The following is a 16,398-nucleotide window of genomic DNA, read 5'->3' as shown; positions in this document are numbered from 1 at the left end:
TTTTATCTGAATGGCAAGAAAAAAACTTAAATTTTATCAAATGAATTTAATAAAAGTTACGGATTAAAAATAAGCCAACCCACTTAAACTTATGTGATAAACTAAAAACACAAAAACTACCGAATGAAAAAGAAAAAGGATTTGCTTAGTGTTTTTTTCCCCCCAAAATCAACCTTATAAATTTCTTCTAAGCTACTAAAATCTCCTTAGTTTCTGGTAGGATGCAGAAGAACTATTGAGAAAGACAACATCTCTGTTGGGCAAAAATAAAATAAAATAAAATAAAAAGACAACATCTCAATCTCAATCTCAATTTCCAAGGTTTTGATCAATGAGTATTTAGACTTTTGTTAACAAGTTGAGGAATGTGTGTGTGTGTGTGTGTGGATGGAACCTATCAATACTAGGAATATTTTCCAAATGTAACAAATAAATTCTTACTACATATAATTAATAGAATATTATGCAGCAACATATATAGAATTCAATTAGACACAAAATTTATTAATACTATCTCGTCCTTAATATAAGAGTTAGATGACTAACTCAGAAAGATTAAGAAAATTGGTTAATTTGGTGAAGTATAATAATTATGTGTTGATTTTCTTAAATTATCATCTTTATTTATGTGCATTAAAACTGTCCCTTGATGGGAACCCCGGTCCCTACGGTCAATATGGAATTTTAGAGAAAATATTACAAATTTTAGAGACAAAGTGGATTGAGATATTATATTTTGGATCGATTAGTTCTTATATTAAGGACTGAAGGTAGTATGTAAAAACATTGCCGACACTCATGTTGTTGATATTTTCTGTTGTAATGTCAATTTGGTACAGTGTAGGCTACCAAGTTTTTTGGCTGGGAATTTGATGCCACATCAACAGAGAGCTCCACCGAGAAAGAAGGATGCTCAAGGATTCTCTTTTATCAAATATTATCGTTCATTAATTATGTTTATTATGCAAAATGTTTAGTAGGCAAAGAAATAGATATACATATACATATATATATATAGGAGAGTACGAAAATGACAATTAATTATGTATTACTTTTTATCTTTAATATAAGAGCTATTTGACTAATTTGAGTAGATTAAAAAAATTATTTAAGTTGCTTATTTGTTATAAATATGTGTTGTCTTCCCTAAAATACCTTCGCCAATCAAGTATCATTTGATGAAACATTTAACATGTACAACTATTACAAGGACTACCTTAAGAAAAATGGATAAATATAAAAGACAAAGTGGATTGATGTTTTATATTTAGGACCTAAAATGAAAGTCAAACTAGTTTTTATATTAAGGACTAGAGGTAGTAATAATATTCTAGTTTTTACTTTAGCAAATAAAAAAATATTATTAAATAGAAATATTATAGCCTTGGCATAAATTAGGAGGATCGGAATAGTTTGAGACGAATATGATAATTTCATTTCTTTTTAAAACCGCAAATTGCTAAATTTTAATTTAATACATTTGGTTCTTTCAGGTTAAATGCAATAACATAAGTTGCATGTTTTCTGCACCACTTGAGAGTTAAATTTCGGAATGTCACTATTAAATCATTGCATGTATGAGAAATAGTAGGTTTTTGGATACATGCAAATTAAATGTGGGAAGATGAATGACAAATTCTTTAGACTTGAGATATTCGATTGCGGATATTTAGCATCAAATCCCTACACTCATAAAATGTCTCACTTCATTGATTTACGTACTAAACATATGTCTCGGAATTGAACTTTATAATATCTAATTTCCTAGTGTTCCTTATACCTCATTATCTCAGTAGCTCAGTGATACAGCACTCTGCTGTTAATTCAGAATAAAGGAGTTTTCTTTGACCATTGAGAGTAGTTATAAGCAACCCGTTACTTGTGTCTTTGGTTCTTTACCCTAGCCTATATCCCTCTTATACTTCATCAACATTAATTCCTTGAGAACAGAAAAGTGAGCTTTTTTGGCGTACCAAAAATGTAAAATCCACACACACACACACACACACACACACACAATAGCTATAAAACTTCCATGAACCTTTGAATCGTGTAAAAATAACCCCCTTAACAATTAAAACTTAATAATAAACCAACAGGGATTGGGTCTAGTAGAAGGGGCTAGTCTCTTATAACATAGCGAACCAAGGTTCAAATCCTTATTGGGAGAGGTGTCCATATTTAGTACCTGACAGTGTCTCGAATAAGATTGCCTCCAATAGGAGAATACCTATACTTTAGCAAAAAAAAAAAAAAAGAAAGAAAAAGAACTTAATAATAAATCTCTTTGAGTTTTGAAGTTTGTGCGAATGACTCCAATTATCAATTATGTGCCCTTTACTTTTATATAGATATAACACTATTAAATTTTGAATTGTATGCAGATAACCCCCCAAATTTTAAGCTATAGACAAATTAATAATGAGTAAAACTAATTATACAAGAGTTATATGAATGTACATAAAAGTCTAGGGGAGTTCCTTATAAAGTTTCAAATCTCAAGAAAATTATTTGTACATGATATAAAATTCAAGGGAATTATGTGTAATTTAGCCCCCCCCCCACACACACATATAATTAACTGAGCATCTTAACAAATTAACTGTCTCATCAGTGTTGTCCATGCATGTTTGGAATCGTTTGACTTCCTTGAGGTTTTAATTTCTTCCCATGGAATGATGAGCAACACAGCTGCGTTTTTATTCCATGAGCCGCAAAGATTGAAGATTGTAAATAGTGAGCATGGGCTTCCATTCGATGAAGCCTCAAAAGCATATATGCTTATCGTTGTGTTCAAACTAAACCTTCTATTTATATTTACTTATCTATTTATTTATTTTCGTTTCGAATGAAAAAAGATTAGGAAAAATCACAAAAAAGACCACTAAAATAGAAAAATCACACACATGGATCCGTTCACAAAAATTGTTATCAAAACTCATATTATTGTTGTCAAAACCCATACTCATGTTGTCATAAGTCCTAATTTGCAATTTTTCTATTTCGGCGGTCTTTTTTTGCCATTTTTCCAAAAGATTAAGATGCATTCAGTATCTTAAAGTATTTTGTCAAGCATATCCAGCATTCTAAAGTATTTTGTAGTTTATTCAACATCTTGAAGTATTTTTTTAGGTATGTTCAACGTCCTAAATTATATTTTGCTGCATACAATATACTAAAGTATTTTTTTAGATGCATTCAATACTACAACTTATTTTTTTGGTGCATCTAAAACCCTAAATTGTTGAGTGTAAAATTGCACTAAAATATATTTTAGGGTACTTTATAATAAAATCCAACATAATATTATTTTTTTAATCTATTTGAAATTACAACAAAATACTCATCTTTAAAATAAACTAAGACCGTTCTTTATGTCATCTGGCCCCTTGATGAGAAAAAAGTAACAAGAAAAAGATCACTCCATGAAAAATGGAAAGAGAAGCAAATAATATCCACTCTACTTAAAGCGAAGTTAGTAAGAGGTTTATTTTTTACTAGTGTGAGTTTGATGTGATGGATGATAATTTTTTATTGGCCTTAACTCAGGCTGCCATAATACCCTTCACAAAGGGTTTGGAGTCATCACAACCTTACACTTAAAAAAGACTTACGAGAATCAAACGGAGTTGGATCTAATACAAAGGGTCAGTTTCTTATGATATGGTGAATCAACGTTCGAATTCTTATTGTAAAAAGTATCCACATTTAGTGCTAAACAATGCCTTAAGCAGGATTACCTCCAATAAAAAGATACTTGTGCCTAGTGCAAAAAAAAAAAAAAAAAGGGAAGAAGAAAAACTTAAGAGAAGCGCTTCGTGAAAATTACTAACGAGGGTATGATTTCAAAGTCTTCTTAACTATAGCTATAATATTAGCTTACCCTACATGTACATGGACAGGCGTCCCATATTGATTAATGGAGCATCTGATGCAATCGTACAGATAACAAAATATTTGCCCACTAGCTGGCTAGCTTTATAAGCTATATATAAACAAGTGAATAATGTATGTTGCAATGCCAAAGTTCCTCATCAATCTCCTTTCAAATATTAAGTTGTTAGTATAATTTATTAAGAAGAAGAAGATGGGAGGTAACCTTTCCCAGTTGGATAATAATGCCAAAGTTGCATATCGAAGATCAGCTTCACTGTCATCATCTTCTCGTGTCATCACCTTCCATTCCACAGCTAAATGGAAGGCTCACTTTGATGCCTCCAAATCAACCAACAAGCTCGTACGTTTTTTTTTAAAAAAATAATTTAATTTAGATTAGTTTTGTTAATATATTAATTCATATTCTGCTCTAATTTCTTATTATTCTGCTGATTATGAAGATGGTGATCGACTTCACGGCCACGTGGTGCGGACCCTGCAAAATGATGGATCCGATTATCAAAGACTTTGCTGCCAAATATGCCGATGTGGAGTTCATCAAGATTGATGTGGATGAGCTAATGGTATATATCTCCCATCATGCTTAGCTTATTGACTACTTAATTAATAGCCTAATAGTTACAGGTCGATCTTTCACTCACTAATTAACATAAGGGACTCAGTTTGAGAAATAAGCCACACTGTTCATAGTCGATAAATAACACTATTTGATATAAATAGAGTCTTGGGAATGAACCTCATCGTACTATATTATATTTTTTTATGGCTTCTTTTAATGGTGCGGCCTGTGATAGATTAAATTGTATATATCGGTGCATTATATATACACATATATATGTATCGATATATTTATAAGAAGAAATGGAAGTGCAGGAAGTGGCTAGTGAGTTCAAAGTGCAAGCAATGCCAACATTCCTACTGATAAAGAAAGGAACTGTTGTAGACAAGACGGTGGGAGCCAGGAAAGAGGAACTTCAGAAGCTCATCGAGAAACACAGGAAATAAATGATATTATGAGACCTATTCAAAACTCTCTCTCTCTTTCTACACATATACATGTGTGAGAGAGAGAAAGAGAGATGAACTATATATGACGTAATAAATAAGTCAGCATGACAAGGAAGAGATGGATCTGCTGCTATATATATATAATTAAGGCGTGACCTTTATTAGCCGTTAGGTGGGGAAGAAGAACTGTGTGAGAGTACTATATATAGATCAATAGTTCATATATAAAGAAAAAGAAAACGCATAAAGTGAAATAAGCTGGGGCCCTTTGTTTTGCCATGAAGATGACATACGTGATCTTGTACATGCATAAATATTTTTCAGGGTTTGTATTGAGGATGATCTTGTACGTGTTATATATATATATATATCTCTCTCTCTCTGTTGCGTGTATGTTTTTATGTATTAAACTATTAATATTGTTTCAGATCCTGTGTTAGATATGGAACCATGCAACTCTCCACGTTTTTTTTTTTCTTTCTGTAGTTGAATTCAGTATACTAGTATTCTGCTGTCGGCGTGAGAGAGAATCTTGTGTTGTGTATAAAGTAATGCGTTATGCTATATCTTTTGCAAATTGTTGATAAAATATCATCACCACCTCAAGTGAGGTAGAAAAGTTGCTGTAAAAGCGTTCCGTCACGTTTTGGCATAAAGAATAAGTGGGCCACGAATATTTGAGATTTTGAATAATAAGAAAGGGACATATACCTTTCATAAAACCATAGTATTAAAAATCCTTCTAGCCAGATGCTCAAACCAATGAGTTGGTGAACTAGTTTCATGATGGGTCAATCAAGAGTCTTGGACATAAATAAGATTGAGCCTGAAATGACGTTGTTTAGTTTTAGGGGGAAAAAATAGCAATAGGTCATGTACAATTTGGTAAATTTTTTAGATTATGTGCTTCTTGTACATGAATATTCAATTTACTTGCGAGTTAATAACTTTTTATTTAAATTTTATTATTTTCAAGGTTATATATGAGTATTTTTATATATTTTAATTGAATTCTAGTATTATAATTGAGTTGATGTCAATTCAACCACGGTTTGATTATTGAACCATAAAGCACAACGTTGGCCGATTCGATATCAATTTGGTTTTCAATACCTTTGCATAAAACCAATTCGCATGCTTGAATATAAACAAAATTAAAATAAATAAATAAATCAATGTCATTGATATTTTTCCTAAAACAAGAGATAATAATTTGTCTGAAATTATGAAAAACAAGTTCGCATTTGAAATTATGTTTTTAAAAGTACGATACCTTTTCTTCAACTATTTTGATCGAAGGCTCATTAAGGAAGTGATCAGCTTTCTAATAGAAGGGTTTATTATAACTCATAAAACATATATACTCCTCCGGTCCTTATTATAAGACCCAATTTGACTTTTTATTTGGTCCTAATTATAAGACCCAATCCATTTTCTCTTTTATATTTATACATTTTTTTCCAAGATAATCCTTCTAATAATGATAGTTTTAGCTAATATACTTAATTAGCAAAGATATTTTAGGAATAACAACACTTATTTATTATAAATAACCAATTTAACTTACTTCCTTAATCTCCTCAAATAAGTCAATTGGGTCTTATAATTAGGACCGGAGGAGTACTTTGATAAACCATTTCTTAAAACTCATTCCCTCTACCAAACATGCTTTAATTCAGAGTGTGACTAAAGGAAACCCATCTGTCATTTTAGCATAATTAAAAAGCATCACTTTCAATTTATTTTCTATTGGTTTTGGACATTTAATCAAGGTCTTCTTGGACAAGCCAGTTTAAAAGGCCAATGCATCAATGTCAATATAAAAGTAGCTTTACTCTATTTATCACTACTGACTCATCATTTACTCTCCTTATGCATGCATAAAATATCTCTGTGAATTATCTTGCCTTTATTATTGAGAAGATCCCATAAAAAAGTTTGAAATTAATTAGTAAATCTCAAATTAGGTTTGGTAATAACATTTTAATAGGTTTTGCCAATACTGTATTCATAAATAACAATATATTTTTGTTGCAATTCCTTATTTAGGATTTAGTAATTTCAAACTTCTTGTTGTGAAATTCTCCTTTTATTATTTACATTACTAGTCAATTTTAAGAGATCAAACGAGTAAATTTTGTCTTTTATGTCATTTCCATCCTTAATTAATAAGGGTATCACAAATTTTCAAAAGAGGTTTCGATTTTTTTTTTGAAAAATGCATCTTTGGTTTTTTTGATATAAAAGTCATATTATACAAAGTTTTTTAAAAAAAAAAATTTATACCAGGTTTTGTTTTAGTTCTTTAATTCTTTAATACTAATATCGTTATTTTCATTAACAAAAAAATGTTGACGTTAAAATTTTAAATGTACACAAAACATTCATGTACTAGTATATTAAGTTTAAATTTTTCTAAAGTAACAATGATTGACACAAAAAAATATCATTTGAGACTAGTTGGATCAGGATTAAAGGATTAAAAAATAATTTATAAATTTAAACGACTGAACTAAAATATTTCACAAAATCCATCACAAATTTTACAACAGAAAACTTTCTTGTCACAATTTTTTTTTCTTCAGTTGCTAGATCTTGCACTGCTTTGACATATTTAGATTCTATTTGAAAAGAAGCACTTAACATTACAAATCACACACGCATGCATGCATGCAGTGTATGCTATTTGTATTCTTTTACGTAATATGTTTTTCCTCTTTAACTAGTATTAACGAAGCAGAGACCACTATCTCATAAAGTAGATTCGCCTGTGAAAAATTTTCAATTTCAAATTGCGTTGAATGTTGAAGAATACAATGCCTTCCCTATGATGCAATTACGATCATATCATTCTTTCTTATGAATATATTTCAATTATTTCAAAAGGGACAAGTTCACATGCTAGCTACAAGAATTCAATGCTCTCCTAACGATGCAATTTTGCATAGCCTTCAACTAAATATCTTTCTTGTAACCTGAAGTTAGAAATACAGACCAATCCTTCGGTTGTAATTTCAAATCGGGATGAAAAGACCACATCAAAATAGGGTGGCATTTCGCCAACCCATCCCATCACTCTTTGAGTTTATCCAAGTCGTATAATTTTGCTTCTACTGAACCTTCTTAAAATTTTAAATTCATACAAATAATATCATATCATTTGTTAATTAGTTTTTCGTTAACATGACATAAATATGTGATATAGAATCTTTAGAAGCTTCAATTTTTTTTTTGGGAACGAATAATCTATTAGAATTGAAGTTGTGCAACAAATAATAACCTCATGACAAGTTAGGGTTATATGTAAGTAACCTCCTTTGCTGTTAAATTGCCCAATGTTTCATATAACAATATAACATTATAGGAAATATGTTTTCATAATAAAGTTTATACATAATTCTAAGTTTGAGGATTTCTTTGATGAGGTATTTTGTAAATAAGTTATTATGCTTTGTTAACGAAATAATGGAATAACTAAGTAGTGCGTATATATAATTACAACTTTATTATTGTTATTATTATTATTATTTCTCACTCATTGTCGAAGGGGCCTATGAATAATGTGATAAACTTAACCCTGGACCAGCTGGAACATCGATTCCTATCTAGAAAAGAAACTATAGGTTTCTCACTCAACTTACTAAAGGAGAAAATAACCACCGTTCTTTTAATTTGTGGTTTTCTTTGTTTTTTCTTTAATGTTAAATTATTGTTCTTAATTTGTGCGGTCCCCATTGATGGGTCAAACTTTAGTTACAAGAGTGATGTATAAAGAAATACTACCTCCGGTCCTTAATATAAGACCCCATTTGATTTTTAGTTTAGTCCTAATTATAAGACCCCAATCCATTTTGTTTATCATATTTATGCTTTTTTTCTCAAGATAATCTTTCTAATAATGATAGTTCTAACCAACACACTTAATTAGTAAGGATATTTTAAGAATGACAACACTTATTTGTCACAAATAACTAACTTAACTTACTTCCTTAATCTCCTCAAATTAGTCAACTGGATCTTATAATTAGGACTGGAGGTAGTATATATTTAAAGGGGCTAATACAAATTTTGGCTTTTCAAGTTTGTCCTCATTTTGGTTTTGGTCCCTCAAGTTTTAAGCCATATGTTTTAGTCCTTCCAAGTTTCTTTTCATTTAAAATATTAGTTCTTATAATCCAATAAAAACTTAGATTATTTTGCCCCTAAAGAGAACAAAACTTATGGCTTGAAACTTGAGGGATGAAAACCAAAATAAAGACAAACTTGAGGAACTAAAGATTATATTAACCCTAATAGGGCAAATTCATTTTTTATCTCCGCATAAAGGTAAAAGTAAAAGTAAAGGCAAAAGCAAAATTTGGGCCCGAGAGGATTATCGTGATGATGAATGGTTCTTCTTTCTTTAAAAAATTTCAAACGATAATCTAGCCAAAAAAATCATTGACACGATAAAATGACAGGAAAATCTCTATGAAATACGTGAATCTCAAACTTTAATTCATCAAATGATGCCATCGATCTTGTCACCTAGTGGTATGAAAACTCGTGGACAAGTAGTGAAAGGTTGTGGGTTCAATCTCAAGTTTGTTTAACCTCACGCCTTTAGTGGTTGCCGTTCTAGTCCGAACAAATTACAATAACAACTAAGCAGTGAAAATTTTTTGTTGAATATCAACGACAATGGTGTTGGAAATTGTGCCCTAAGGGCCAATCATTGTGTTATGAACATTATTGATTTATGAATTTATTAATTATGTTATCATATTATTTGCATGTTTACTGTGATGACTATCCTTGGATAACTCATGATTTATCCTAAATGTCCTTGGTCGGTCATCTATGTGGGAGCAGAGATGAAATAAGACCAGTATAACTTTAAAGATATTTAGAGATATAAATTAAAGTCATAAGCATATGTAAGAGTACAAGGTGTTGGACCGACCCGCTATGAGAGAGCTGTATGGGTTAAGTCATAAGCTTCTCTCATATACAAACCATGTCACTGTGCCATTTGACCTGAGATCATCATGGATTCCTACATGAGAAACGCTCAGCTTTGACCTAGTCAAAAGTCACTTTTGACCGAGTGATCATAAAGACTATGTTCAGGTTTAGTGGCTTTTCATGCGGAGGAATGTAAATGGTTAAGATGGAATTTGTCCCTCACATTCGTTGAGAGATATTACTAGGCCCCTCGATGAGTGAGTCTGAGAAATATATGGCCATACTATAATGGAAAGGTAGTTCCGTTTCTATACTCAGACTACTCAGGGATCGAGAAAGTAACGGTCATGAATAGGAGGATGACATTCTCCATGCCTCATCCATGACCAAAATGTCGTGTGACAAAAAGGGACGTGATATGGTTGTATGAAAGGTTACATCGTTCAACGATCCTCATATGATTTGGGTAGTCGTGATGTCTTGCTAGAGACCGCTTACGACTAGTGAGTCATTATAGTTAATGGCCCACTGCCAACTTCATATGGGCCTACAGGGTCGCACACAAAATAGCCCAACACGAGTTATGATGTCCAGATTCATTGAATCTAAGATATGTCCAGATTCAATGAATAATATAGGGTGGACGTGTATATATATATAAATTCGTATATATATATGTATTATATAAATATAAGAGATATTAATTGTTAGCTTTAATTTATAAAGATAAATTAGATCTATATAAATTAATTCCGTCATATCTTTATTTTGAATTAAATAAATAGGTGAATTAAATCTATGAGACGGATTTAATATAAACCATATTTATTTAATTGTTCTCTTATCTGATTAGGCAATATTTGATATTGTATTAATTTCGGAATTAATTTAGGATTAATTTCGAAATTAAATATCATTCATAATACCTATAGCATCCTATATATTTGAGATTAGGAGCTAGGGTTTTGTGTGTGAGAGTGAAAGCACTTGCAGATAAGAGACGGCCAAAAATAGAGAAGAGATGACAGATTCTTTGAAAAACCCTAGACGGACAAAGGCGCTAGCACGTCGTTCGTGGCTGGAAAGCTGTTCGTGTGTGAAGTTAAACTTCCCTTAATTGTCGCTTTGGGGTTACTCCAAAAATTAACCGAATTAATGCAGTATAGTGCACAACTCGGGTCGTTTCACTTTGAGGAGCCGAAAACGAAATTAAACCCTAGTAAATAAATGCAAGTAACCTAAACTATAAAAAGAGATTTTCAATTTTGAAAAGCTGTTAATTAAATACTACGAATCAAATTGAAATTAAAATACTTTTTTTTTGTTTTTATATAAAAGTGATTAAAATGAATGGAGATTAAAGAAGTGAAAATGAGACACACAAATAACACTGATAAAAATCAATCCTCCAATTCAACAACGCAGACAATCATCACTCTAAAAGATGTGGGAGTTAAAAACAATGAATTAAGAATTATAATTAAGCTTTTGATCCAACAACCGAGCCACCTCGAGTTGCCACAAAATATTTTCCTAAAATCCCAACTTACTAACTGCAACCAGAATAGTAAAATGGGATTAAGGATGCTAAAAACCAATGCTTAATTAGAACTCTTAAATCCAAAATAACAGAATTAAAGCTAGCAAGAGACTATATGATCCAAAATTCTAAGCCACCTTAAAAAATCACAATATATTAATTCCAAAATCAATACAAATGTCATAACCACAACATTATAATTGAGATCAAAACTATAAACAGCCCAATGTCAAATACTAAGCAATAATTCAGTCACAATAATCCCTAAATATAATCAGATTAAGCAATACAATTATCCCAACAATCAGAAAAACTATCCTAAGACCTAGGAATTGTTAAACAATTATTGAGTAAGAAATTAAAGTAACTAGAACTCCCCCTTAAAGATCCAAGCTCCTGCCATTATTGTTGAATTGGAGAATCAGAGGATCTTAGCCACGGTTTGCCATCAAGTTTGCTGCCACAATCAGTATTTTGCTACAGGATCCCATGGAAGAACACTGTTCACGCTGAATTTGTCGTGCTCGTGCCGTCCAGCTCCTGCTCCCCTCTGGTTCTGTGGTCACGCTGAGAAGAAGAAGGGATGAAGACGATGATGATGAAGGGACGCTGGAGATGATGATGAAGAGTGTGTCGCTCGCCGCCCCTCCTCGCTTGCGTCTGTGTCTACCCGTTCGTTGCCGCCGCTCAGCTCTGTTCCGTCTTTTTCCTTCGGCGTCTCTCCGTGAGAAGATGATATAATAGTGGATATTAGGGGTGGAGCAAAACGCTGCGTTTTGCTCCCCTTTTTATTATTTTATTATTTTTCTTTTTTTAATTTATTTTTTCTTTTCTTTTTTATTTTATTTTTTATTTTTTATTTTCTTAATCTTCCAAAAACCTGCAAGCAAAAATTCAAAGATAAGGTAGCATTAATTGTTCTCAAAAATCAATTAGTCACAATTAAACTAAAATATGACAATTTTGCCCCTATAAAATAATAATTCAAAATAAAATAAATTAAATCAATTAAGGCAAAAAGAGACCAATTAAGCTGACAAAACTCATATAAAAGATACCAAAATATATAAAAATAATTGAGTTTGTCAACTCCCCCACACTTAGCCTTTTGCACTCCTGGGCAAAGTATCAATAAAGAAGAATTCAATAGAGACACTCAATGCAAGCAAACATAAAACTAACTAAGCATGAATGTGCAATTAACTCAAGCAACCTTTATTCTTAATTAATCAACAATCATAGAATACTTCAGTGCAAAGATATTAACACAAGAAACATAGCAGGATAAAAGAAGAGAAACATAATAGAGCTCACATATGGTATAAGTGTTTCACTCATCTCTCAAATGGGAAAAAATTCACTCAATCCACCTAGATTAGCACCTACCATAAGCTTGTAGAAATTCTAATATCTCCACCACTAACATACCTTAGACTCATGATCAAGGGGACTTGAAGGGTTGTAATGTTGGAAAGCTATGGCCAAATGAATGAAATGGACTAACAAGTGAAATGCATGAGTAGTAAATAATCAACTCAAAGTGAGCTAAAGTACAATCATGGAATAACACCAATGTGCAGATTTTAACCTTTTGAGACAAAAATCTTTGCTCTTCAAACCACCATGGAATGCCTTATTTCAAATTTATTCTTTTGTTGCAACTTATTTTCTCTCTCTTTTTTTTTTATAACTTTCTTTCTTTGGCTTTTTCTAAACATTTTCTTCTCTTTCTTGCCCTTTTCTATTTCTATTTCTTTTCTTCTTTTTTTTTTGGCATCCAAACCCAAGAAGGCAAAGATATAGACATTATGATGTACTTTTCAAAATGAAAAATCAGATAACTCATGCAAAACACCTGTTACAAAAGCAATGAATAGAATGAAAGTGAAGGCTCAAAGGGGTGAACAAGGGTTAAATGAAGTGGTTTGTATTTGGGTAAAGGTTTAGAAATGAATGCCCCTATCATCTTCACAAACCTAGGTATTAATGCAGCTTTGAAAAAGAATCTAAACAAGTTCTAGAGGTTAACCAAAACTAGGTGAAAATCACACAAGATGAGAAAGAATACATGGCTCAAAAATCCTTTCATCAAGGCTTTCTCCAAGATGTTTTCTCCTTAAGAATCAAGCTATGAAACAAGGTTAATAACACTGCACCAAAAGTATTCTACTATGCTAATCAACTAAGAACAGAAATCACTCAAATCAAATGCAATCAAACTCAGCCGTGCAATATTCACAAGCATTGTGCAAAAAGATTTTAAAAAGAGGTGCCCAAGGATTACAAAAGTCAAGTCAGCAATAGAGGGAACAACAACTCGCCCATACAGCAGTGCAGAGCACTGAGGCGAATGAAAACAAGAGGACATAGAAACTAGCAGCAAAATTCTCAAGCAAGAATCACTCTCAAATCATGTGATGCAATTCAAAATCAACCAATAAGGCAAAGAAGAGAGCAATTATAGCAGCAATACTTAGGAAACAGGTGCAAATCCAAAGGCAGAAATTTTTTTTTTCAAGAGAAAGCTCAACAACTCAACAACAATCCCTCCCCCACACTTAAATTTTGCATTGTCCTCAATGCAAAATCCAAGGACAAGGTAATGACAAGAGAAAAAGAGGATCAATAAGGGAGTAAACAAAAACAAGGTTACATTTCTACTAAAATAGCTCCCCCACACTTATCCTCTTCAATAATTCAGTTAAGCACAGTTAATCAATGCTAAGTTAAGAGAAAATAAGTGAGGAAAGAGACAACCTTATGCTTAAAGCGCCTTAGACTCTTAAAAGAGAAATTCTCATCAATAATGAGAAACATGAAACTTAGCAAAAAGGATTGCTCTTGATGATTGCACTTTCTTGGTGGTGGCTCAGGGTCAATTGAAAGAGGTCCAAGAGCATATGGTGGAGTTTGGTGTTGAGGAGATCCCTTCCAATTATGTGCCTGCACAGAAAACAAGCCAGCAGCAGTACCAAATCTAGCAATAGAGACTTCAAGAGATTTCAAATAAAGTAAAGACATTTTATGATCCAGGCTCTTCAAGTAGCTACAGCATCCAAGAAAGTCAATGATACTCCCATCAGTAGGAGTCAAACAATCATTTAAAGTTTCAAAACACTTAGGTTCATGTGACGTGGAAACTGAAGAATCCAACTGACAGTTATTGGAGTACAGCACATCACTATCACATTCACAAGAGGTGGGAGGTAAAAGGGTGGACGCAGAAGAAGATTCATACAGAATACTACTATTGACACAGCTAGCTAAGTCAGGAGGTAAGTCACAAGACAAAATTTGTTGAAAAGACTCATCTACATGCATAATTTTGTCAGTCAAAATTTCAGAGTCTTTCTCAACAACACTAGAAGCTACGAATTCAAAGGAATTTTCAGAAAGATAATTTCCAAGGCTATGTTCAAATTCGCATTTCTCCACAGGATTAACATCTAAGCAACTCACATCAATATCATGCTTTATATTGTCAGCACTTTTAGTACTAGAAGGCGATGCACACAGTTTACTAAAGTTCTGCTTTTGCAACCCAACAAGTATATCATACTTGTTATCAATGCACTCCATGCATATAGTGTGGGCATTACAAGAACAAGATAGAGGTTCGTTCAAATCAGAATCAATTGCACCATCTAATCTAGCACTAGAGAGAGAAGCATGTTCTTCATACAAAGAAGCAGTGACAGTGTAAGCAATATCATCAACTAAACAACTACTATTAGAAGTGTTCAAGTGAGAATTTTTATTGTTAAGCATTTGAGGGGATTCAATTATGATTTCCTCATCCACCTCATCATCACTCACATTATCAATAACTTCAACAGGAATAGTAGTTCTAGTACAAGGGTCAATCTCCTCAAGAACAGGAGCAATATTACCTGATGTAGGGCACGAGTCCTTGTGAGTTTGTAGATGTTCTTGCTTCCTCTCAGCCTCTTGCATGAGTGAATCTAGACACTTTGATTCATCTTTCCCAATCTCAGACTCAATTCGCGCTATATCACTCAAGAACTTTCCCAATGCACTTTGACATTCTTCTAGCTCTTCCTCTAATTCCTTAGAGATCCCAGATATCTCTTCCTCTTCAAGTAATCTATGGTAGTATGAATTTAAGCGGTCGTAAGCTTCTCTTAAAAATTGTATCTGTTCCTTCTTAGGAATAGTAAGAAATGGGTCAAGTTCATTGAATTCATGTTCATAAGATTGGGGAAGGGATTGGTATATGGATTGGGACAAGGGTTGGTGGTGGTATTCATATGGAAAAGGAGATGGTTCTTGGTGGCATGTATACGGTGGAGATATATGATTAAAGTATGATTGGTGAGGTGGGAGTGATGGGTTAGGTGATTGATGTAGATGATGGTTCATCCAAGAGGTGTCATGAGCATAGATGTGATTAGGCGTTTGAGACTCTAGCTGAGCTTGGAAAGAGTCTAATTGTTGTAACAACTCTTCAATCTCTTGAGAACATGTTGAATTAGAAGGTGCTGCATTCCAGGTACTATTTCCTGCAAAAAATTGAGAATGCGAGAATAGATCATGATTGCTATTAAACCAAGCCATGAAAAACAAAAAAAACAAAAACAAATGCAAACTACTAAAAAAAAAAAAACTAACAAAAATGAAAACTAAAAAGGCTCAACAAATGAATCCCAATCAAGGCTACTTGACACTTAATTACTAGGGAACCAATTTCTTGGCTCCCCGGCAACGGCGCCACTTGAAGTTAAACTTCCCTTAATTGTCGCTTTGGGGTTACTCCAAAAATTAACCGAATTAATGCAGTATAGTGCACAACTCGGGTCGTTTCACTTTGAGGAGCCGAAAACGAAATTAAACCCTAGTAAATAAATGCAAGTAACCTAAACTATAAAAAGAGATTTTCAATTTTGAAAAGCTGTTAATTAAATACTACGAATCAAATTGAAATTAAAATACTTTTTTTTTTGTTTTTATATAAAAGTGATTAAAATGAATGGAGATTAAAGAAATGAAAA

The 16,398-nt window shown here is 32.4% G+C and overlaps 1 protein-coding gene across 1 annotated transcript; it reads left to right on the top strand.

The window, feature by feature from the left end:
* The first annotated feature begins 4,027 nt into the window (after window positions 1-4,027).
* LOC114757113 (thioredoxin H2-like) lies at window positions 4,028-5,241 on the top strand. Its single transcript, XM_028946101.1, has 3 exons — window positions 4,028-4,237; window positions 4,338-4,460; window positions 4,771-5,241. The coding sequence occupies exons 1-3, from the start codon at window positions 4,088-4,090 to the stop codon at window positions 4,900-4,902; spliced, it is 405 nt and encodes a 134-aa protein (XP_028801934.1). The 5' UTR covers window positions 4,028-4,087; the 3' UTR covers window positions 4,903-5,241.
* Window positions 5,242-16,398: the final 11,157 nt, after the last annotated feature.

This window comes from Neltuma alba, unplaced genomic scaffold (genome assembly GCF_004799145.2).
Source record: "Neltuma alba isolate B1F8T4 unplaced genomic scaffold, ASM479914v2 tig00010560_pilon, whole genome shotgun sequence".
Lineage (NCBI taxonomy): Eukaryota > Viridiplantae > Streptophyta > Magnoliopsida > Fabales > Fabaceae > Neltuma > Neltuma alba.
This window is presented reverse-complemented; position numbering and strand designations above follow the sequence as displayed.